Consider the following 24,898-nt stretch of genomic DNA (forward strand, 5'->3'; position numbering starts at 1 on the left):
TCTACCTACCTAAAGACTCTGGCGATGTTGGTACAGACGTCCTTGTCATCCGCGTGCTGCTCCATCACTGTGCAGAGATGCGGAAAGGCCCCGAGGGTCAGGAGCTTGCTTCTCGTCAGGGGTGAATCCACCAAGTTTCTCAAGGTAGCAGTTGTCTAGGAGAACGTGTGTGCGGGTCATTTTCTTAAAGCTTAAGATAAAGCAGCAGGGTACGTGGCCCACGCCTACCACGGGCCTTCCCCCCACCCCACACACATACCCACCCCCACCCTACCCCACCCCACCCCACCCCCGCAACTGCAGGGAAGGGGGAGGGGTCTGTGCCCCGAAGCAAAAAGAATGGAGGTTGCTGGGTATAGTGGCATATATGCCTGTAATCCCAGAATAAGGGAGTCGAGAGGAAACAGTTCAAGGCCAGCCTGAGCTACAAAGGGACTATCTCAAATGAACCAATACAAAGATATGTAGATGGATATTAACATTTTAGGTAAATAATTTACCAAGCCCTCAGAGTTAGAGAAATCCTTCATCTTTGACTGAGCCTGTCGTAAACACAGAGAACCTTCCCACTCCAATTTTTTTCAAGTTTTATTATTAAGAGAGAGAGATCGGTGTGTGTGTGTGTATGTGTGTGTGTGTCCATATGCTATAGCAGTCATGTGGAACTCAGAGAACAACTTGTGGGGGGCGTCAGATCTCTGTTTCTATCAGAGCTGAGGTGGGGGTGAACTGAGGTGGGGGAAGGGGAGGTGAGGTGGGGTGAGCTGGGGTGTAAGTTCCAGGGCTCAGATCTGGCTATCGGCTGGCTCTGGCTCGGCTGGCTCTGGCTCGGTAGCAAGTGCCCTTACCCACTGAGCCATCACACCAGCCCCTAAATTCTTTGTTGTTGGACTTGTTGTTTTGAGACAGGATCCCGTGTAGCTCAGGCTGGCCTCATACTTGTTGACGTAGCTGTGGCTGATCTTAAATTCTGGTCCTCCTGCCTCTACCTCCCCACGCCGGGGGTACAGACTCGCGCCCCTGCTCCTGGCTCTGCCCACTTAAATTCTTCTAAGTAGCCCTGAATAGTGAGGAAGCCAGGAGCTATGTAAGACTTTCGGACTCATTTCGTTCAAAGAGGGAGATGCTGACGTCTTACAAAGTTGTTATATTTTGTTGTTTTCTCAAGAGAGCGTTCTACTTTGAGCTTTGGTCTACGGGTCAAGGAGAGAGCAAGTTCGTAAGAGTGACTTTGCTTTGTTGTTTAGTAATTTTTTTTTGTTTGTTTGTTTTTGTTTTTGAGGCAGGGTTTCTCTGTGTAGCCCTGGCTGTCCTGGAACTCACTCTGTAGACCAGGCTGGCCTCAAACTTACAGGGCTCCACCTGCCTCTCCCTCCCCATTGCTGGAAGTAAAGGTGTGCTCCACCACCGCCCCATTGCTGTCTAGTGATTTTCTTTTTCAGTGTGATCTTTCCCCATGGGATTAATGGCGAGGTGCTGGCGACGAGTCACTCAGTCTCCCAACTCCAGCCTGGCTTGGTTCCTCACCCTCCCACAGTACATTTTCCTCATGGTGGGGCGATACTGACTGGTTGTCTTATCATTGTGAGATATGAAGCAAAGTGAGCTGAGGTGAGGTGAGCTAAGGCGAGGCAGGGTGAGCTGAGGTGAGCTAAGGTGAGAGAGGGGTGAGGTGGGGTGAGCTGAGGTGAGGTGGGGTAAGGTGAGGTGGGGTGAGGTGAGGTAAGGGGAGGAGAGGTGAGCTGAGGTGAGGTGGGGTGAGCTGAGGTGGGGTGAACTGAGGGAAGGGGAGGTGAGTTGAGGTGAGGTGGGTGAGCTGGGGTGAGCAGAGGTGAGGGGGGTGAGCTGAGGTGAGGGGGGTGAACTGAGGTGAGGGGGGTGAGCTGAGGTGAGGTAAGGTGGGATGAGCTGAGGTGGGTTGAGCTGAGGTGAGGGGGTGAGCTGAGGGGAGCTGAGGTGAGCTGAGGGGAGGGGAGGTGAGCTGAGGTAAGTTAAGCTGAAGTGAGGTGAGCTGAGGTGAGGTGAGCTGAGGTGAGGTGAGAGGGGTGAGCTGAGGGGAGCTGAGGGGAGGGAAGGGGAGCTGAAGTGAGGGGAGGGAGCTGAGGTTGGTTAAGCTGAAGGGGGGTGAGCTGAGGGGAGCTGAGGGGTGCTAAAGATTAGATATGTGGATGTTGTTAGTGTCCACTGTACAGTGTGGACCTGTTCCCACCCCCACTTGCAGAGAGCTTTTTGGGGCCGCTTGCTTCTAAACACTTCTAGACACATTGGTGGGAATCTGGCTTTGGGCCAGGACTCAGGAAACAGGCCCAGATTAAAAAAACATTTACATTTGAGTTAATGCAAAGCTCAGAGTGGGCTCAGTGAGGCTTGTGAGGCATTCCTTGGGTCTTGGTCATCATGACTAGTCCCTAGAAAGGTGTCTACCGGACTTTGTTTATTTGCTTTGTTTGTTCCGTGACCCAGAACTGATCTTTACCATTTTGCATGTACTTAAAGTGGTATAAAAGCAGATTGGGAAAAAAAATAAACCTGCTTCAGCCTCAGCACTGGCTGGGGTCGTGTTATAATGCTAATTGTCTTTTTTTTTTTTTTCCTTTTAACCTCACTTCTGCCCTGGAGACCCTGGTGACTGACTGAGCAGGCTTGGTCACCCAGGGGTGCAGAGGAGGAAGCATGGGTCTGAGTTGAACCTCCCTGCTGAGGTATGTAACGGGTGGTCACTTCCGCACGCCCTCCCTTTATATCTGTCAGTGGGAAGCAGAGCGGGCTTCCCCGTTGCCTTCTGGGTGGTGGGCTGTATGGACTGTATAGGTGTAGGAATGACGTATGTGTGATGTATGTAAAGCTCTATGTAAGAGGCAAGCATTGGCCGCAGGGCACACCTTTAAAAACAACCAAGGACAAACACATACACCTGGAATCTCAGTGTTTGGAGGTGGGGACAGGAGGATCAGGAGATGAAGGCTAGCCTTCGCTACAGAAAGGGCAGGAGGCCTGCCTGGGCTAGAAGACTCTCCCTCAGAACACAACCAAACCAAATAAATAATAAAAAAAAAAGTAACGAGATGCCAGGTACCCTCGAGTAGTTTTTCCTTTGTATCAATGAAGTTATAACTGATTAACATACAACTGGTCCATGTTGAAACCCAGAAAATTTGCAAACGTTTCGAATGAATGTGTTCGAAGCACGGGTCGTTGGCGCCTAAGTTCTTCCTTGAAAGCTCTGACACCGCACACACCGGCAGGGAGATAAACTACTCGTACACGGTGCAGTGGCCCGTGGTGGCCTCCACCAGCATCTGCGAAGCCAGTCTGTGGCCGCAGTAAAATGGAACGTTTGAGCAGGTCCTTCCCAGTCTCCTTCAGAAAAAGCACCGCTGGTTTGCCTTGGGCTAGCTCAGTGGTTTTCAGCCGGCCCCAATGCTGCAACCTTTCAATACAGTTCCTCATGCTGTGGTGACCCCCAACCATAATCATTTTCATTGCCACTTTATAACTGTAATTTTGCTTCTGTTATGAATCGTAATGATATCTGTGTTTTCCAATGGTGTCGGGCAGCTCCTGGGAAAGAGTCCTTCAGGATCAAGACCCTCAGGTTGAGAACCACTGGTCTGAAGGACAGTTCATCCGCTTCCCTCCCCAGAGACTGGAGAACCAGTACCAGACCGACTCCCGTCTTTCCCCAGGGCAGGCAGAGCCCACGGGAGCCGGGAGCACGTATGCCAGGCGTGCTGTGAGGACAGTTTCTTTCCTCTGCCTGCCATTTCACCTCATTCACCTCCACCTGCAGGGGTCACGGTTCTCCTTGGAGCTGCCTCTTCTTCTTCAAACCCGGGTTTACCCCTTCCCACGCTCTTATCTCTTCTCATTAGAAAAAGTTAGGTTCTTCTGCTCCAAACACGTAATTTTTGTAAATGACCCAGTGGCTGGGCACAATGGCTCACATCTGCAGTCCCAGCACTCTGGAGGCTGAGGCAGGAGGATTGCGAGTTGGCATTAAGATGGGTTATACAATAAGCTAGAGCTAGCCTGCGGGTGAAATCCTGTCCCCCAGCCCCCAAAAGGCCCAAAGCAGGAGTGGAGGTGCAAATGTTAGTACACTGTATGTGTGTGTGTGTGTGTGTGGGGGGTGATTAATACCTGATAGCCCGAGCATTTACACATTTGTCAATCGTGGCGCTGGCAGAAAGATGCATTAAGCATATACCCCTGTGTTAAAAACGTCCTACTGACAGAGCCCAGCTAGGTCCACTTGCATGGATGTCTTAGTGACTAGACAGAGCCACAGAGTGATTGTGCCAGTAGCACCCTGGTCAAGTCTCTCCCTCTGCAACATGTATACATGTATCTTTTATATACACACATGTATACATATATACACTATTATATATATATATATATATATATATACATATATCATTTATCAACATACATGTCAACCATTATATACATATACCCATATACATATATGTGTGCATATATACATAGATGTGCACATATATGTATGTGTGTGTATATATACATATACACACACACACACACACATACACACACACGCTTTCACGCACCTCCTCTCCCATGGAGAGCGCCTCTGGTGCACCATCCCTTACGTGCTTACTTCCTAAGGACTGACTTATTTTTATGTGTTTTGAGTGGTTGTGTGCATGTATGGCTATGCACCATGTAAGTTCCTGGTGCACAGAGGCCGGAAGAGGGTGTTAGATTCCCTGGAACTCACTTTGTAGACCAGGCTGGCCTCTGAACTCACAGAGATCTGCCTGCCTCAGCCTCCCCAGTGCTGCCATAGTCCATTTCTTAACGCTATTCAGTGTTTAGTTGCTGGCAGCTGGGTGATTGAAACTCAGTGGGAAAGGGGAATGCAGGGAGGAGGGAGAAGGAAGAGGGAGGAGGGAGAAGGAAGGAAGAGGGAGGAGGGAAAAGGAAGAGGGAGGAGGGAGAAGGAAGGAAGAGGGAGGAGGGAGAAGAGGGAGGAAGGAGAAGGAAGGAAGAGGGAGGAGGGAGAAGGAAGGAAGAGGGAAGTGAAGTTTCCCATCTAAGAAACTTCTGCTAAGAGGAGGTTAGAGTGGGAAACGTGGGGAGGGCTTCGTGATATTACATACCGGTAATCCCTGTGTTGGGAAGTAGAGGCTCGGGGATCAATCAGGGTCTCAAGATCAACATCCATTATACAGACAGCCAGTTTGAGGCCAGCCTGGGCTACAGTTTCAAAAAGGAGGACTGAAGAGCATGTAGTTTTTATTTGCTTGCTTGTTTGGTTGGTTTGGTTTTCAAGACAGGGTTTCTCTGTGTAGCCCTGGCTGTCCTGGAACTCACTCTGCAGACCAGGCTGGTCTCGGAACTCAGAGATCTGCCTGCCTCTGCCTCCCAGAGTGCTGGGGTCAAAAGTAATTACAGAAGATCCCTTACGGGTCCAGAATGGGCACTGCTCTTGCAAAGGATTGCCCCAGAGTGTTTTAATTTTCTGCACCCACATACAAATGTACATTACACGGTGATTTAAAAAATAGGAACACAACTACTGTTCTTTAAAAAAAAATTTAAATTTAAATTTAAAAAAGAGGGAGAGGGAGGGAGGAAGAGAGAGAGAGAGAGAGAGAGAGAGAGAGAGAGAGAGAGAGGACAAGGACTCCTTACTGGTAACAAAGAGCAGGGGGGATTAAGAGCGGTGGGTGAGGAGGGTCTGGCTAGACAGCACAGTGACCAGAAGGGCGAGTTCCAACCCTGATTGTGAGCTTCACTCCAACCCTTGAGTTCATGTCACATAAGTGAATGATTTAAACCCAATGAAAACTCGTAATCGCCTCGCAAGGCATAGAGCTGAGCCAGGATGACGCGGAGCCAGGATGCTGGCTCGGTGGGCGGTTGTCCTCCAGTCCCAGGGCAGCCCGCCCATAGGGCCTGACTCGAGGGCTGGAGCAGGGCGAGCATCTCTCAGAGATGTTTGCTGCCTCCCTGCTTCCCCCTCCAGTCCCCAGGTCTCCTTAGTTACTGTTGAGTCTCTTAATCTCTTAAGCCATCTTAAATCCTTTCTTTAAGGACAGTGGAGCTCAAATGATGCCTGTTTAGCTTCTAAAGGGCGTGCCGGGGCCTTTAAAACTCCCAACTACAACATTTCGCCAAGAAACAAAGCAAAAAAACCTGAGCTGCAACTCTTCTATCTGCAGCGGGAGAGACAGATTCAGGAAGCAACCAATGGGAAGGCAGCGGGAGAGAACGATAGATACAGGAAGCAACCAATGGGAAGGCAGCGGCAGAGAAAGATACAGGAAGCAACCAATGGGAAGGCAACGGGAGAGACAGAGTCCAGAAGCAACCAATGGGAAGATAAAGAAAGAATCGGAGCTGATAGCCCTCCAGTGAATTGAACAGAGTTCAGTCCCAGGTTTTGCTATGTGGTGCGTGGAATGAAGAGGACCTGATTTTTTTTTTTTTTTTTTCATTTATCAAGGGAGAAAAAGTCCATCTTGGCCATGCTTAGTTATCAGCCGAACAACGAGCGAGCTTTGCTCTGCGGCTTCAAGCGCCCTTCTCCAGTGCACTGTCGTCGTCTGTCAGGTAAGACACCGCAGAGCCTGGCCGAGCTGCCTGTCCTCCACCTTGCACTCCACATCGGGAGACCATTCTTGGTGCATTTTGCATTTTGGTGCTGGGAACTGAACCGAGGCCCTTAGTTGCTACCAAGAAACTAAACCCTCAGCTCTAGGAAACCCATTTTTATAGAAAAAAAAAAAAAACTGCATTAAGAAGCTATTGGACCTGGGAGTGGTGGCCCACGCCTTTAATCCCAACACTTTGGAGTCAGAGGCAGGTGGACCTCTGTGAGTTCCAGGACAGTCTGGTCCATATAATGAGTTCCAGGACAGCCAGCGCCAGCGCTCCACAGAGAAACTCTGTCTTAAAAGAGGAGGAGGAAGAGGAGGGGGAGGAGAAGGAGGAGGAGGAGGAGGAGGAGGAGGAGGAGGAGGAGGAGGAGGAGGAGGAGGAGGAGGAGGAGGAGGAGGAGGAGGAGAAGGAGAAGGAGAAGGAGAAGGAGAAGGAGAAGGAGAAGGAGAAGGAGAAGGAGAAGGAGAAGGAGAAGGAGAAGGAGATTTATAAGGGCTCAAATAACCAGCCCATCTCAGAACTCTCCCTGAGCTCCTGAGGCTAGGCAAGATGGAGCATTCCAGGAACTCGACCCTTAGTCAGGCCTGCTGCCATAGGGGATTCATTTTCCCAACTCAAAACAGCATCTTTCAAAGACACCTTTGGGCGCACTCCAGTTAAGGAGTCTGGAAATGACGTCGCGCCTTCAAGACCTGTGCCAGCATCAAGGTTATTCTTTGATATAGCAAGAGGTATAACGCAAATGAGCTGTCACCAATCCACAGGTGATAAACCGCTCACTCCATTTGCTGCTTGAAACCGCCCATGGGGCAGGCAAGAACGGGGCTCTGTTCCTCATTTGCGAGACAAGGAAACTGGGGCGCAAGCGCGTCAGCAGGCCGCTGCCAGGTGGCCTGGAGTCCTGGACTTCGGACTCCTGGTCCTCTGCTCCCCCATTCTATTTGGCATTTGTCTGTAAACACATTTATTTTATTTCTCGGTTGTGGGTTATCCATCCCTCAAATCCCTCAAGTTTTATCGCAACTGCCAACTGCAAAGTGGTTCACTTCCCACGGATGCCGAGAAATGATGAGCACGGTCACCGGAGACCACAAACGGGGGTCCCCCGTGAGGGAACCGCCAGAGCGGCATAGTCCTAACCTCGGCTAGACCTGTCTCCCTCTATTAATAAAAGTACATTCATTCTTTGGACTTTTGCCCAACCGAGACCACATATGTGCCTCTGCGGTAACCCAAGAGGTTTCACACTGTCTCACATATGGGGAACACAGTCTGGCAGAAGACAGTGGCAACACACAGCATCACTGCACACATGGAAATGTTAGAGCCAAGTTTTCCCGAGAATCTCAGGGCAGTCCACAAATGTATATGCATAGGGAAGTGTTGCTAATTCACAGGCCTGCTGGGGCCGCACACCACATTTCCTACCATGGCTTTTTTACCTCAGCTGGAAGTACTCCTGCCCACCCCCGCCCCCCAACACCAGCGTGTGCCTATGATCATGACTGAGTATCTGTTTACTACCTGGATGCCTCTATACCTTAGGAAAAATGGCTATATGACTTGATGCTTCTAATTTTTATTGTTGTTTCTCTATGTAGCCCAGGCTGTCCTGGAAAACAGGTTGGCCTTGAACTCAGAGATTCCCCTGCCTCTTGGGAGTAAACCACTTGCCACCACTGCCCATCCATCCTTGTAATTTATCATGTACCATTAAGACAGGAGAGAACTTGGAGGTTGAATAGATTACACAGAATGTCAATGTGCCAAAAATAAGGAAAAGGAGTCTGCGGGAGTCGCATTAGTAACCACTGAGAAAGCATGGGCGGGGTGTGCTGTTGTAACTCTAGTAGCTGGGAGAGACAGAGGCAGGAGCATCACCAGGAGTTCCAGGTCATCCACAGATCCTGTCAAGGGCTAAAGTTACTGAGTGATGAAATTCTAGCACTGGGTTTCACAATGACATAAGTTAGTGGTATTTCTTCATTGCCACAATGAATATGTTCACGGTACGGAGAGGTGACAGGACTGAGCAGACATGCTAATATGATGACAAGCAAATGGCTTTTTGCAAACAGCGAGCATGCATCCTGATTTCCCGCCCTGGATCTTCCTGGCTGCAGAGGAAATATCTCTAGCACATTCTTCCTGGTCATGCTGTGTGCGTTAACCCTCCTTCCTGGTTGGTGGCTTTGTCCAGGCCTTTCCTGATCCAGCTTCTCCTTTCCTCTTATAAAAGTAGGCTACCGTCACAACATAGCATTTTGTGAACCTCTAGGCACAGACAGAGCCTGTGACTGGGTAGGTAAGCAGCACTTGAGGACTTAGCTATGAAATTCATCCTCCAGTCACGGTGATGGGCCCCACCCTTCCAGAGTTCGGAACCCAGGCATTCAATGATCATGAGTGCCGAGTCTCCCCACATCTCCAGACCTGCTGTCCTTGGAGAAGCAGTCTGAGCTGCCCCCAGGAAGCAGCTTCCCGAGAATAAGGCAGAGGAGAGAAGGAAGGACCCTGGATTCCGAATGCCCATTCTCTCCCGTCAAGTGAGTAAGGGGCCGGCTGCCCCGGTGGATAAAGTATTCCTTTACAGGATGGGAAATTCATAAGTGAAGAATAGCTGTCTCACCCAGTGAACAAATAAATCACAATAATTCGCATGTCATTAAAAACTGGGTGTGATGAGGGCTGGGGAGATGGCTCAGCGGGTAAGAGCACTGACTGCTCTTCCAAAGGTCCTGAGTTCAATTCTCGGCAATCACATGGTGGCTCACAACCATCTGTAATGGGATCTGGTGTCCTTTTCTGGGGTATCTGAAGACAGCTACAGTGTACTCACATATAATAAATAAATACATCTTTAAAAAAAAAACTGGGTGTGAAGGAGATCTCCTTCCCGGCAGATGGATGGAGGTTGCATTGACAAAATATTTTTTTGTTTCTCCTGTGGGATACAGGTGTGTGTGTGTGTGTGTGTGTGTTTGCATATGCAGTATTTGGGGGTGGAGTCATGTGGCTTACATTTTATTATGCATTCAGTATAAAACAGCTTCTTGTTTGTTTTCTTTCCCTGACTAACAAATTCCTTTTCTGACATGGGTCTTGTCTGTGGCTCAGGCTGGCCTTGAACTCAGGAGTCTCCTACTTTAGTCTCTCAGATGGTGAGCTTACACTTTTGGGCTATTGAGCCCAACATTTTGGTTTTAACTAAATAGGAAGGACTGTTCGGTTTTGGGAATTCTGCAAATGACAAGCTGTGAGACAAACTCCCTTCCTACCCAGACCTGTAAACGTTCAAACATGGTGATGGTTTGCACAAGGCAAGGCAGGGGCGTGCTCTTCAGTGGCCACAGTGGGCTTCACTTTCTCCAGCTGCATAGGATACAGGGTGCAGACCGTGGTCCCCACAGAGTCTCAACCAGATCCTAGGTTCAAAGCAAGGTGATGGAGACAACACCTAAACCAGCTGTGATGTGGAGGTGGTGGGCGGCGTGACGCTCCACGGCGCCCCCTAGAGGAAATGAATGGAAGGGCTGACCTAGTGGGTCCAGGGATAATCCTAGAAAAGAGAAATAAAAACCAGGAATGGTGGTAGCAATACTCTGAGCTAAATAAACAGCAGCAGAGATTTGATTTCAAGTTGCAGGGAGGAGTAAGGCTTGTTTGTTCTTTGAGACAGCAGCCTGTTACCTAACTCAGACTGGCACTGACCTTGAAATGTTTTGGCTTCAAACGCTGATATATGGTCCTGACCACCACACCTACCTAGTAGCCTCATTTCTTGATCTGACATAGGTTTGTTCCTGATAGCATTATTTATATAATTATATAAATTTATATAATTTATTCTTATTATATAAAATGGTACCACAGACATATAACAGACTGGAAACATTTCTCCAACTAGATGAGAACACCCAATCTGTGACAGTAAAAGGGGCCAGATGCTGAGGTACATGCCTGTAATCCCAGCACTTGGGTGGATGGAGGAAGAAAATTACAATCAAGAGGCAGGCCTGAGCTATAGCGAGAGACTGTCTCAGATCCCAGCACTCGGGGCAGAGGCAGGTGGATCTCAGAGCTTGTTCTACAGACTGAGTTCCAGGACAGCCAGAGCTACACAAAGAAACCCTGTCTTCAAACAAACAAAAATATCAAACAAAGATAAGCATGGTTGAGAACTTGAGGTTGTCTAAGTTACTATTCTACTGCTGAGAAGAGACACCATGACCAAGGCAACTCTTAATAACTAATTAATCATTTAACTGAGGGCTCGTTTACAATACTAGAGCGATAGTCCATGGTCATCATGGAAGGGAACAGACAGGCATGGCAGTGACTGGAGCAGTGACTGAGAGCATCACATCTTGATCCACAGGCGGCAGGCAGAGAGAGAGAGAGAGAGAGGGAGAGGGGGGGGGAGGAGAGAGGGAGAGAGAGAGGGAGAGAGAGCGGGAGGGAGGGGGAGAGAAAGAGAGAGAGGGAAGGAGGGAGGGAGGAGGAAAGAGAGAGAGAGGGAGGGAGGGAGAGAGGTGCAGGCAAAGACACAGGCACACAGGCACACAAGCACAGGCACATACACAGACACAAGCATAGACACACACAGACACAGGCACAGACACACACAGACACAGGCACAGGCACACACAGGCACAGGCACACACAGACACAGGCACAGGCACACACAGACACAGGCACAGACACACACAGGCACAGACACACACAAACACAGGCACAGACACAGATACAGGCACACACAGACACAGGCACACACACACACAGACACAGGCACTGACACACACAGACACAGGCACAGACACACACAGACACAGGCACAGATACAGACACAGACACACACAGACACAGGCACAGACACACACAGACACAGGAAGGAGGGAGGGAGGAGGAAAGAGAGAGAGAGGGAGGGAGGGAGAGAGGTGCAGGCAAAGACACAGGCACACAGGCACACAAGCACAGGCACATACACAGACACAAGCATAGACACACACAGACACAGGCACAGACACACACAGACACAGGCACAGGCACACACAGGCACAGGCACACACAGACACAGGCACAGGCACAGGCACACACAGACACAGGCACAGGCACACACAGACACAGGCACAGACACACACAGACACAGATACAGGCACACACAGACACAGGCACAGACACAGATATAGGCACAGGCACAGACACACACAGACACAGGCACAGACACACACAGGCACAGGCACACACAGACCCAGGTACAGACACACACAGACACAGGCACAGGCACACACAGACATGGGCACAGACACACACAGACACAGGCACAGATACACACAGACACAGACACATACAGACACAGGCACAGGCACACACAGAAGCACAGGCACACACAGACACAGGCACAGACACACACAGACACAGGCACAGGCACACACAGAAGCACAGGCACAGACACACACAGACACAGGCACAGACACACACAGACACAGGCACACACAGACACAGGCACAGGCACACACAGAAGCACAGGCACAGGCACACACAGACACAGGCACAGACACACACAGGCACAGACACACACAGACACAGGCACAGGCACACACAGACACAGGCACAGGCACACACAGACACAGACACACACAGACACAGGCACAGGCACAGATACAGGCACACACAGACACAGGCACACACACACACAGACACAGACACACACAGACACAGGCACAGGCACACACAGACACAGGCACACACAGACACAGGCACAGGCACACACAGACACAGACACACACAGACACAGGCACAGGCACATACAGACACAGGCACAGGCACACACAGAAGCACAGGCACAGGCACACACAGAAGCACAGGCACACAGACACTGGGCCTGGTATGGACTTTTCAAACTTCAGAGCCATCCTCAGCAACACATGGCCTCCAACAAGGCCACACTTTCTAATCCTTCCCAGTTCCGCCAACCGAGGACCAAGAAGTCAAACCTATGAGCCCGTGGAGACCATTTTCATTCAAGCCACCACATGGGCACATCCTTACATCAGCAGTGAAACAGTATCAAGTGAGCTGATAGAGGTGGTGCCACAGAGTTTTTCTGTCCCATGTTTAAAACCTGTGAGATTATTACAAAGTACCAAGTATACTGTGAACAACATAAGCTGACTGAACGGGCACACGAAGAAACCAAAAGAGAAGAGGTGACATAAAACGAACTGGCTATTAAAAATACAGATTAGAGGGTCTGGGGGGATGGCTCAGTGGCTAAGAGCACTGACTTCTCTCCCAGAGGACCCAACCCCACAGGGCAGCCCACAACTGTCTCTAACTCTAGTTCCTGGGGATCCGGCATCTTTACAGAGACATACATGTAGGCAACACACAGTGCATATGAAAAAATAAATAAATAAAATACAGATTAGAGCCAGGCATACCTTTAATACATGCATTTAATCCCAGCACTCTAAAGGCAGACATCTCTTTGAGTTTGAGGCCAGCCTGGTTTGCACAGTGCATTCGAGAAAATACACACACACACACACACACACACACACACACACACACACACACACACGCATATCAGAGACTTTATATATTGAACTATAACAAAGACTATAATGTTGAAGGTATGTCCATATAGTTCAGGATAAAAATATCTTATTTTTTGTTTTGTTTTGTTTTTGTTTTTGAGATAGGTTCAAGCTGACCTTGAATTTATGATCCTCCTGCCTCAGCCTCCAAAGTGTGTCAGGATTATAGGTGTGTGCCACCCCTAGCTCAGGTAATTTTTTTTAAGATTTGTTTATTATTATATATAAGTACACTGTAGCTGTCTTCAGACAGCTCAGATCAGAAGAGGGCATCTGATCCCATTACAGTTGGTTGTGAGCCACCATGTGCTTGCTGGGAATTGAACTCAGGACCTCTGGCAGAGCAGTCAGTGCTCTTAACCACTGAGCCATCTCTTCAGCCACTCAGGTAATTTTTAAACTTTTCCTTATATTTCCTACATTTTAACAGAAATTTAATTACCATATAATCAGAAATTACTTTAAAAAAAAAATCCCACAAAAGATCCAAAATTCAGTCAACATAAAAAGTGTGCTTTATAGGGCCCCCTTGCCAAAGCATGGTCTCACCTTGTCTTTGACCAAAAGAGATTTTTTTTAAAACAATCTTTTCAAAATGGGAGACCAAAATCTGAAATTAATAATCATCATAAATATTTTAAGAGTCTTGAAGTCAGGGTGTAAATCTAATTTTTAACACGCTCCTCCCCCCCCCCCCATGTCTCGGAGCACTCCAAAGGTTCAATCCATCCTCGTTAATTGACAAGCACATTTCAAATCCCATGAGTTATTACATCAAAGATGCTATTATTTGATATATAAATGCTGTTAGGGGTAAAAAATCTCATCTACCAAGGAATATGAGCGCTAGAGAAGTTTTGGTGGAAATAATTTAACTGTGAAATTTAATCTGTCACGAGAGCAGTAATAAAACTCTTAAGCAGAGGAAAATTTTTCTTCCTGTTCTGGTCAGATGAATTATACCTGGTTGTTTTATTACCTGCCTCCCCTTGGTCCCAGAGCTGCCCGGCATCCGCAGAGCCTGTTAAAAACTCCACCCAGTGTCATTAACTCCCGAGTCATTGCGGACGGACGGGAGATGTGGCCTTAGGTCCCGATTATAAACAATCTCCTGATCTGGCTGGAAGATCCACGGTATCACATCACGCACAACTGATGTGCAGAGAGGTCCCTCGCTCCTCATCCCTCTGTGCCCACATCGTCTTCTCCCTTTGCTGAGGATGGGACCGATGCACTCCATCATGGCCCTGCCTCCTCAGCCTGCTCCTTACTGTCTGTTTTAAAACAGAGCCTAGTTTCAACTCTCCTGCCTCAGCTTCCTGATTGGCTCAGATTGACAGGCCTGTGCGATGAGGCTCAGTGCAGCCGGCCCTCCCTCTCTCCTTCCCTCCCTCCTCCCTCCCTCCCTCCTTCCTCCTTCCCTCCCTCCTTCCCTCCCTCCCCCTTCCCTCCCTCCTCCCTCCCTCCCCCTTCCCTCCCTCCCTTCCTCCTTCCCTCCTTCCTCCCTCCCTCCCTCCTTCCCTCTCTCCTTCCCTCCCTTCTTCCTCCCTCCTCCTTCCTCCCTCCCTCGCTGCCTCTTTCCCTCTCTCCCTTCCTCCCTCTTTCTCTCCCTCCCTCCCTCCCTCCCTCCCTCCCTCCATTCCTTCCTCTCTTCTCTCCTCCTTCCTTCTCTTCCTTCCTTGGTCTCAAGAAGCCCACTGGCCTCAAACTCCTTATGTAGCAGAGGCTGACCTTGAACTCTTGATCCCCCTGCTCCTCTCAAGTTCTGCCAAGCCCAGCTCTCAGTCCTGCTTTCTTTGAAGAACTATGCATGCAATATGGAAAGTTCTACTGAAAGCCATGAAATAGGGCACACACTGACTGGACAGGGACCACTTCCCTTTGATCTCTGAGACCCGGGACTGCCTTGGGATGAGGAGGTGTCTCCTCTGCTGCTACTTTAAATGCTGTCAGAAAACTAAGTCTACCCCTGAAACCTTCTCGAGCACAGAGCACAGCACCTACCTGCACTAGCAAGTGGCCTGCATTAGGCCGGCACGCCCCATGCTTCTCCGTGTCCTCTGTCATTTCCTTTATTAACTGTGCCAAGATCTCCACTGCGCCTTTGTTGACCATCTCAGTAAGAAATCCGGGGCTTCCCGAGATGAATTTCAGAGCCCCCATGCAGTAGAGAAAGGCCTCGGTGTTGCTCTGCAGGTCCTCACCTCTCACGACCTCCAGTAATGATTCTGCCAGAGAAGACGGATTTCTATAAATGCCTAAGCACAGCCGCCAAGTTGACGTTGACACACAATTTGTAAATCATGCTCATTCAAGGACACATGCACATAAATGCTCCAGAAGCTACTCAAGTTGGGAAGTCCCAGCTACAGCAAATCTCCATGAATAGTGATGTGACCAAAGGGCGGGGTTGTTTCTGTGCAAGTAAGGACGACAGCCTCTCCTTGACTCTCAGTAACAGTCACCAGCCTTTAATATTTAGTTACAAAAATGTAAAGTTATTATCTAATACTAATGATACAGGCAATCACTGGTAAAGAGTTTCATCTTCAACAAATCTTCAAGATTGCCGTTTCTTGCTTTCCTAATGGCTCATGGGTCACATGGGAATTTTACAATCTCAGTCGCTGGGCAGGATTTGAATATAGTATCCACCCCTTCTCAAGCCAGTTTAAGAACACCTCCCTCCTTAAGCATGCTGGGGACATCTGTCCTCTCAGCATTAAGGACGTCAAGGTGGAAGGGTCACGGCTGAATCTGAGCCCAGGCTGTGCTCTGCTCAGAGTGAGACCCTGTCTGTAAACACCAACCAACAACCACCACAAATGACAACAAACGACAACGAACAGCGTGGTCAAAGGCATCACACTCTAAGTCCAACCCCCAGGACTGCTGGAGACAAGCAACCAAACCAATAAATAAATGAATAAACCCAACAACAAAATCCTACTGGCAGAGCCATAGGCCACAGAGCGAATCTGTTTTTGGAGCCTTCCAGATGGTTCGAGCACGGTTAGATGAAGATACCACTCTCAAGTGTAAGAATGTCAAAGGGGCCCTTACTTCTTTGTTTATCTGTGATTCTCAGCTAATCGATATGGCGTTCGACATTCTTTCAAGCCTGGATTTGTCCCTGTTTGCTGCCGTCATTGTCCCCTGTTATCAAAAAATGACCACAGTGCTTTGCATTGCGGCCTCTTCTGCAGGAGCAGCACACACCTCCGGAGAGCTTCCCACCAGGGAATTCTCTTCACTTCTGAATTATTTAGGGACACGTTAGGAATTGGGCTTTGTTAGCTAGGCCTCTGTGTATTAAACTGTGTCCCTGGCTGCAATCTGTAATAGCTACAGCAGTTTCTTCGTCTTTGGCGGGTGGGGGAGGCTTACTCCTTAGTTATGTCAAGAGAGTAGAATTTTTTGATTACGTCAAAAAACGTACAGGTGTGTTTATTCTAATAGTAACTCCAGGCCTAGGGAGCGGACATCATTTACACAGTGATGTCATTGGGTCACTCCACATCGCTACAGGCATCAAAAGAGCAAAACCAAAACCCAGCCGGTCACAGTAGATTCTGAATGCTGCTTTAGAGCCAACCTCTCGCGCCACCCCCCCACCCCCGCTCGCTCTCCCTTTCCCCTAAGGGCTTGGCACCTGTGTTGGGGTGCAGGGCCAGCGCCCCAGCAGCACTGATGGAGACTCACCCAGGATGTTGTCCTTCTGCATTAGGAGATCATTTTCCTCACTCCTGCTGATTTTAAATACCAGTTTGCAGACGTTGAGAAGGTTCTTTCCACTCACCTTGAGCTGCAGAGAAAGAACACACTTGCATTTCTAGGCAGAAGGAGAAAAAGGCCTGGCACCTCCAAAGCCTCCACACTCCGGGTGCAGGAAGAGGGTGTTAAATGTCAGAAATATTCTAAGGGAACAACCTAGGATGGTTTGGGCCACCTTTCACCTCAGCTGCCATATCTAAGTCAGTTGTACTAAAAAACAACGCTGGCGGCCCTTCGGGCAAGAACACTTTAACAAGCGTTTGTCTCTCATTAGGAAACCTTTTGCATTGTCAAACTATTGGGTACCTTTAAGAGTGCGCCATCAAACAGCAATTGATTTAGAATATACTGGTAAGCAATGAAGGATACCAAAGTTCAGATTAAACTCATCTCGGAAAGAATCCACCGAGGAACGGAAGCAAAGAAAACATGCCCCCCTCCTCCATTTGTGTAAGAAAGAACTTAAAGCCAGTGCTTTAGACTGTGCCCCGTTTATTCTTGGGGCTATTTCTGGAATACCTTGAGATAATCATTGTTTGAAGCTGAAATCACTTTCTAAGCTACAACAATTTCTAAATCAATTAAGCACAAGGCAATAAGGAAGAACAATTTCCTTTATAAAAATAGAGTGGCTGGCTGAACCAAGGGTGCACATTGCATATTTATCTAAAGTAGTAAAATATGGTCAATAATGGGGAAACATCTAATAAACTTCAGAACAGCAAAATTCTTCAAATGAAGTAAGCACCCCAGAAAAGAAAATGACTTGTTTTTTTGTTTTGTTTTAGGGAGGCAGGGCCTTACTGTGTAGATCACCAGGGCCTTGAATTTACAAAGATTCACCTGCCCCTGCTCCTTAAGTGTTTTTGTTAAGTGTGTGTGTGTGTGTGTGTGTGTGTGTGTGTGAGAGAGAGAGAGAGAGAGAGAGAGAGAGAGAGAGAAGGAGGAGGAGGAGGCGGAGGAGGAGGAAGAGAAAGAAGGAGAAGAAAAAGAAGGAGGAGGAGGAGAAGGAGAAGAGGAAGAGGAAGAGGAAGGAGAAGGAGAAGGAGAAGGAGAAGGAGAAGAAGCCAGAAGACAACCCACAGGAGTTAGTTTCCTTTTTCTATAATGTGGGTCAAACTCAGGCAGTTAGTCTTGAAAAGAAAAACATATAATTTCTGGTTGAGATTGTGTGCCCTTTTGTAACAGTGTGAAAACCAGTCTGTCGGAATGGGCTCCTCTGAACAAATAAAGACTTGGCACTTATTTTCCTATTTAAAAAGTTATTTCTGATATACTTTATTGGGTTTTCAGTTAATTTTTTTAAAAAGATAGTCGAATATATCTGAGTTATGTGTTAGAGCCACAGATACCTCGGGATGGGTTATTTGTGGCTGGCGAGGCAGAAGGAGGGAGCACGGTGGAGCACCTGCATCTACTGCACCTGCACTGGGATAGTGCAGGAGAAGCTGGCCCACAGGGCATCCGCCCTGCTCTGCAGAGAGAAGCAGGGCTTTAGACCACCCACAGAGCTGCCTTAGACCCACCCACAGAGCTGCCTTAGACCCGCCCACAGAGCTGCCTTAGACCACCCACAGAGCTGCCTTAGACCCGCCCACAGAGCTGCCTTAGACCCGCCCACAGAGCTGCCTTAGACCCACCCACAGAGCTGCCTTAGACCCGCCCACAGAGCTGCCTTAGACCCGCCCACAGAGCTGCCTTAGACCCACCCACAGAGCTGTCAGTCTCCCGCCTCCTGCTCTTGGAAATGCCTGGTCCCCAGCCCAACCACACTCTGTCAGAGCCTGTGCTTTACTAACTTGCTAGGGAATTCACAGGACAGAGTAGGGATTCCTTCCACTCTCAGGAAGAAAAGGAAATGGGAAGTTAAAATTAAGACAGTGATTATGACAATATGGCTTTAAACCCTAGCAAATGAGCTGACTGAGGCAAATTGAAAACCCTTTCCACATCTGGGCGAGGGCGGGGTCACTGGCCGAGCTCACTGAGGCCGCTTGAGACCGAAATCTCTGACCAGCTCATCTTCCTAGTGTGGTGGGTAGCCAATGCTCTACACCTAACAAAGCACCCCAATAAGTGATCTCAAAGCACCCCACCCCGTCTCCCACCTCCACTTGTAGTGAAAAGCAGGAAAAAAAAGCAAAAACAAACAAGTGTCCGAGTTTCAGCAAAGCAACATCAGCAGTGAGAAGTACTGTGCCCAGCACTGGGAGGACAGAGGTGCTGGCTGGCTGGTCTCTGTCTCCACCCTAGAGTTCAATGGTGGAGCCTTTGGTTTCCTTGTTTACAGGTTCCCAGGGTAGAATGAATTTCTGGCAATGCATGTTTTCCTGGTAGGTAGTCTTTTTGGTTTTTGTTGTTGTTGTTGTTGTTGTTACATTAAAAACAATGTGTTTGGCTGGGACATAGTATCACACACCTTTATTCCTACCCCTCTGGAGGTGGATCTCTGTAGTTCGAGGCCAGCCTGGTCTACAGAGTGAGTTCCAGAACAGCTAGGGTTAAACTGAGAAACCCTGACTCAAACAAACAAACAAACAAACAGAAAATAAAACAAAACAAAAAACCACAAAGCAAAACAAAAAAGATGCTTTGGTTTTGTTTGCTTGTTTTCCAAATTAAAGAAGTTTGAGATCGCTCTAACCACAAAGGGCCCATAGGACGTCTCTGGTCGTTAGCCCTCTGCAAGGCTGCTGGGGTTTTACCCTTCCTGAATATAGCTGCGCCCCTACCGAGTGTCTCTGTACTCTGAACACTCTTAATACAGACTGACATGTTTTCATAAGTTTTTTTAAAAGCAAGGATTAAAATTAAAATGGCTATCTGACAGATCTCAAGGGAGCCAAAGAATTCAAGAAATCCGAATAATTCCCATGCTTACTGCATGTTTTAAAAATAAATACAGTTTAAATAAATGGTTGAATTGTAATATCAAAGTGGTGGGAAGAAGAAAACAGTAGCAAGAAGAGGAGATTCAGTGTAGAGCTTTGGTCTCTGTATAGCTTTAGTCTTGGTTCGTATTTCTGTCAGTTCCTTTTCTTTTAGTTAATTAGTTTATTTTTATTATATGTACACTGGTGTTCTGCACATATGTCTGTGTGATGGTGTCAGCTCCGCTGGGACTGGCATTGCAGTCGTGAGCTCTCCTGTGTGGCTGAGAGTTGTACCAGGGATCTTTGGAAAAACATCCAGAGTTTGTAACAGCTGAATCATCTCTCCAGCCCCGTCTCTCCCAGTTCTTATGTTATGGTGAATTTACACAGAACCACAAATCCTGGCGCCTCATTTGAACAGGATCTCCCCTGGGATGTTACAGGAGATCCACGCGGCCAACTGGAAGTCAGATGTCACTGATTGGAAGGTCCCTTCTGACCTGGCAACTCTATAGGGAATAAGAGGGAACCAACCTGGTACTGGTGGGATGGGTCCGTGGTTAGGCACTCTGGCTGCTTTTACCTAAGACCCAGGTTCGGTTCCAACACCCAAATGCTGGCTCATAAGCACCTGTAACTCTAGTTCCAGGGAACCTAGCACTGTCCTTCGGTCCCCATGGGCACAGGCACATACAAGGTGCATACACACACATGCGGGTGAACCACTCGTGTACTTAATCTTTCTTTTTTAAATAAGAAGGCACTAAGCCACCTAACTCTACATTGGAACTTAACCTCACTTAGATTCTTTGGGACACAACGAATCACTGAGTGGATTTTTACCAACTTCACATTCAATTCAGAAGGCTTAATTCAGTTAAACTGTGACACGTGCATCACACACACACACACACACACACACACCAGTTTGCTCAAGACCATCAATAACCAAGGTAATATTTTTACTGCAAAGCTTAAATGGAACTTTGGTTCATTCTGTCTGATGAGTCATTTCTGTTTTTGACTCATCATGAAACAGAACCATCTAGAATCCGTGTGAAAAGGTAAGTCAGTGGCTGGACGCTGGCAGCCCGAGGCCTCCCTGGGATAGCTCGTTCCACAATCAGAGCCCTAGAATGAGATGACCCCTGGAGAGGCACATTGCACTGAGTCACACACCCCGGCTTCTAAAGGGAGAACGGATAGTTGATTATGACAGCCAAGTCAAAGTGTAGTCTCCACCCAAATTTACACAGAAAATGTGGTCAGAATATTCTGCAAGGCTTCATTATCAAAATAAGGTGAGAGGACATGTTTACTGCACTATGAGGACACGGGCTGGCCTTCCATTCCCTGTCGCCACTCTCCTAGAAGACGCTACAATGCCTATGGCTTGTCTTCTGGTTCCGGCTGTTGATGGCCACACCAACAAAGGCAGGGCTGCCACGGGCCTTCATCTGCCTTTCCTTCTAATACTTTGAAGAAGTTTTCTATGGCCACCAGGAGACCTTCCCGTGGCCATGTGCAGTTTCCTCCTTCACACTGGCTTATAAGCACCTGGCCATTATGTTTATTTCTTAAACCCGTAAGACAGAGAGCATTAGGCTCCCAGAAGAAGCCATAGGGCAAAGATGGCAGCCAGCACCATTCCAAAGGACCCACAGTCCAGAAGCCAGCTTGCTGGAGGACCCCCTTAGTGCTCAGCCTTAGTCCTTGGGAAATACTTTCTAGTCCAGCGCTGGGATGCGAGCTTATTGCCTTAATTTTTCTAAGAGTCTAAACAAACACACCACATTTTTTCCCTCCTTTTGCAATATGTGCAAACAAATTATTTGACCCAGCACAAATGCAAGACAGTCCACCAGAAAGAAAGAGAAAGAAAGGGGGGGAGGAGGAAAAGAGGGAGGGGAGAGAGAGAGAGAGAGAGAGAGAGAGAGAGAGAGAGAGAGAGAGAGAGAGAGAGAGAGAGAGAGAGAGAGAGGAAAGAAACAAAGAAAGGGAAGAAAGAAACAAAGAAAGACAAACTCACTGCCAGGATAAGTTTCGCAAGCTTGAGGCTGAGCGCGTCTGAGCCGACGTCCACTAGCTTATACAGAGCCTTCAGCAGAACAGTTCTTCTCTTGAACTTCTTCCGGAGCATGCGCCCTTCCTCCAGTGCGCGGTGGAGCTGGGTGCAGGCCGCACACATCTCTTCAATATCTTCCTCTGTCAGAGCAAAGAGAATATCGAGCACTTACTCGTAAGATCGAGTTTTCAGACATGTCAGACGCAAGCGGTGAGAGGGGAGAAGCCCCCAGGTACCCTAGCATCTCCAAATCCGCAGGCACCTGCACCCCTGCGCCCTTCCACCTGCTTGGCCGTTTGCATCTCTTTGGTTCATCTCCTGGGCTAACTTATTTCTAATCGGCCACTTAGCTTCTCCAGGACACAGCCTTTCAAAGCCTCTCCCTTGGCTTCTTTCCTGGGTGCCTTCTGCCTCCACCTGGGCTCTGTTCCGTCTCACTGGAGCAGGCCATTTGCATTTCTTCAAAAAAAAGTTGCAGCACGATTACAATAGGAACTAATGCTACCCTACCGTGTAGTACTATTTAATTTTCTCCTGTGAATAGGTGCATTGTGAGATGTATGGATCGGTGTTTTATGTGACCGACACATCTGTATGGTAAGGCAAGAATACTATGAGATAGTCGTCTACAGCATAACTTCAAGCAAGATCACCTTCTATTCTATCTGTTGATTAAAAATAAAACAGTGTCTTTCTCTCTTTCTTCTTCTTTCTTCTTCTCCTCCTCCTCCTCTCCTCCTCCTCTCCTCTTCCTTCTCTCCTCCTCCTCTTCCTCTCTTCCTCCTCTCCTCCTCCCCCTCTCCTCCTTCTCTCCTCCTCCCCCTCTCCTCCTCTCCTCCTCCTCCTCCTCCTCCTTCTTTCTGAGGGCGGGTAGGGCTTCTCTGTGTAGGGCTGGCTGTCCTGGAACTCACTCTATAGACCAGGCTTGCCTCGAACGCATAGAGACCCTCCTGCCTCTGCCTCTCAAGTGCTGAGATTAAGCCACCACCTCCTGGCTATGTTCCTTTCAAAATGGCTGTCAACCAGGGGAAGAGACATAGTACAAGCCGCCATTACCAAAGAGTAGACTTTTAAAAAGATGTTGCTTAGGAACGAGGGAGTCTAGAACGGTTTGCTTACAGTTGTGATCCTGAGGAAAGTGAGTTTTGAGAGTGCCTTAACAGTTGGGACACAGGAAAGAAAACCCACGCTCAGAGGGGAGCACGGGGGGGGGGGGTAAAGGAATTCAAGGTATAGCGTGTTCTCTTTGGCAGGTACGGACCCCATCACAAACTAAGAGTTGGAAGCTAGTCTGTAAATACTGTAATGGGAGCTTAGCTACGGACATGCGCCAAGTGTGAGTCTGTGAAAAGGAAGTCAGTTGAGCCCTTTTTAGCTCTCTCAACAATAACATCTAAGAAAAAAGTTGAAACCTCAACAACTAAATACAGTCCAAAGCCTCTCGGTTATGCACATAGCAAATGAACAGTTGGAAGATGACCTAGACCCCAACCTTTGAAGCAGAGCCGGAGCTCTGCTGTGTGGACTGCTTTGGGGCGTTGCTCTAGTCTCTCTGACTGGCTTTGGGGCATTCTCAGCTGCTGGAGTTCTCCTCAAGCTTACAGAGGAATAGGAAAAGGAAGGTTCGTCAATTGGCCATAACATTTATAAATGCCACGTGGAGTACTTACTGAACTCTGGAAGCTGAGGCAGAAGGATGGCGAGTTTGAGGTCAGCTTGGGCTCCATCTGGAGACTCAAGAAGCCAAAGCAAAACAAAACAGAAGGGCACATGGCCACAGAAGACATTATAAGAGCTGAATCTAGTTAAGAGTTTCAAGAACGATCTATTGGAACGTAGTCACCAAGTAACTTTTCCCAAGTCACCCCCCTTAACCACATAGGGAGACCCGCAGCCGCACCAACCAATGAAGGGCCTGGCAGATACTGCCTGACCCAAATGACCAAAGTTCACATTTCCAGTAAGAGAGGTCAGCAAATGGGCCTCTTTCCATGAGGCCAGTGTAAGCATGCCGTTACTCCTGCCTCAAAGGCCCGGTTTGGGGCTCAGTAGGAGAAAACACCAGGAAAACCTGATGTGCGGATGTTCTCTATAGTAAAAGGCCTGCTTCCCTTGCTTCTAACAGGATCGTGCAAGGATCGTGACAGACGACTGAAACTTGTGGCCCATGGGCTTTCTTTTTCTAGAAATCATAGGGAAATGAGCCAAATGCAGGCAAGATTTGTACAGTGTTGTCTGGTTTTCCCAGATACGGAAGTGAACACCTTTGCTTCCAAAACTAACAAACAGAAAATCAGGGGTTGAAGTAGTTAAGAATATAGATTTGGGTTTTGCGTTTGTTTTTATTTTGTTTCAATTTTGAGACAGAGTCTCATTGTGTAGTAGAGGCTGGCCCTGAAAATGTTAGCAATGTGTTCTCAAAAGAAAAAAAAAGCATTGTGCGAGGGGGCAGAGAAAGAGGAACACACAGAGAGGGGGAATAACAAGGCAGTGTTGTGCTGGATCTGGGGACAAGAAACAGGATTTGAAAGCTATTAACCATTTTAAATAATTAACTACTTAACAGGTCAAAAGAACTACAAGGTATCGAGGGGACCAGACGTAATGCTACTTGCTGTTTTGAAATTTGTCTAGAAACAAAGACCCGATATTTCTGCACTTTCCCTTGCTAGTTGTTTTAGACACAGGCTCTTACCATGGAACCTAGACTGGCCTTAGTGGAATGTCCTAAGTTTACCCTGCAGAGCGCTGGCCATCTACTGAAGAGCCTGCTGGTGGGGGGGGGGGGGGAATCTGCCCTCCGTGCAGGCATCTGGTGGTGGGGGGGGAGTGGGGGGAGGGGTGAAGGAAGGGGGAGACACCTGCCCTGCAGGCTTCCTATGTGGTTTCTAGCTCTTGCCCAGACTCACCTTCCTGACTGGATCTGCACTCACTGCCTGAAGGAATGGCCCAGAGTTCACTGC

At 48.3% G+C, this 24,898-nt stretch overlaps 1 protein-coding gene across 1 annotated transcript in view; it reads right to left on the reverse strand.

Annotated features, from left to right (window-relative positions):
- The window catches only part of Armc2 (armadillo repeat containing 2), a 110,761-nt gene that overhangs the window by 43,094 nt on the left and 42,769 nt on the right, over positions 1-24,898 (reverse strand). The window contains exons 8-11 of the mRNA XM_052164297.1: positions 21,900-22,075; positions 16,926-17,028; positions 15,228-15,451; positions 10-155 (exon numbers count right to left, since the gene is read on the reverse strand). Coding sequence (XP_052020257.1) covers positions 10-155; positions 15,228-15,451; positions 16,926-17,028; positions 21,900-22,075 — 649 coding nt within the window. The remainder of the gene's footprint in view (positions 1-9; positions 156-15,227; positions 15,452-16,925; positions 17,029-21,899; positions 22,076-24,898) is intronic.

The sequence above is a fragment of the Apodemus sylvaticus genome, chromosome 19 (genome assembly GCF_947179515.1).
Source record: "Apodemus sylvaticus chromosome 19, mApoSyl1.1, whole genome shotgun sequence".
In the NCBI taxonomy this organism is placed as follows: Eukaryota; Metazoa; Chordata; class Mammalia; order Rodentia; family Muridae; genus Apodemus; species Apodemus sylvaticus.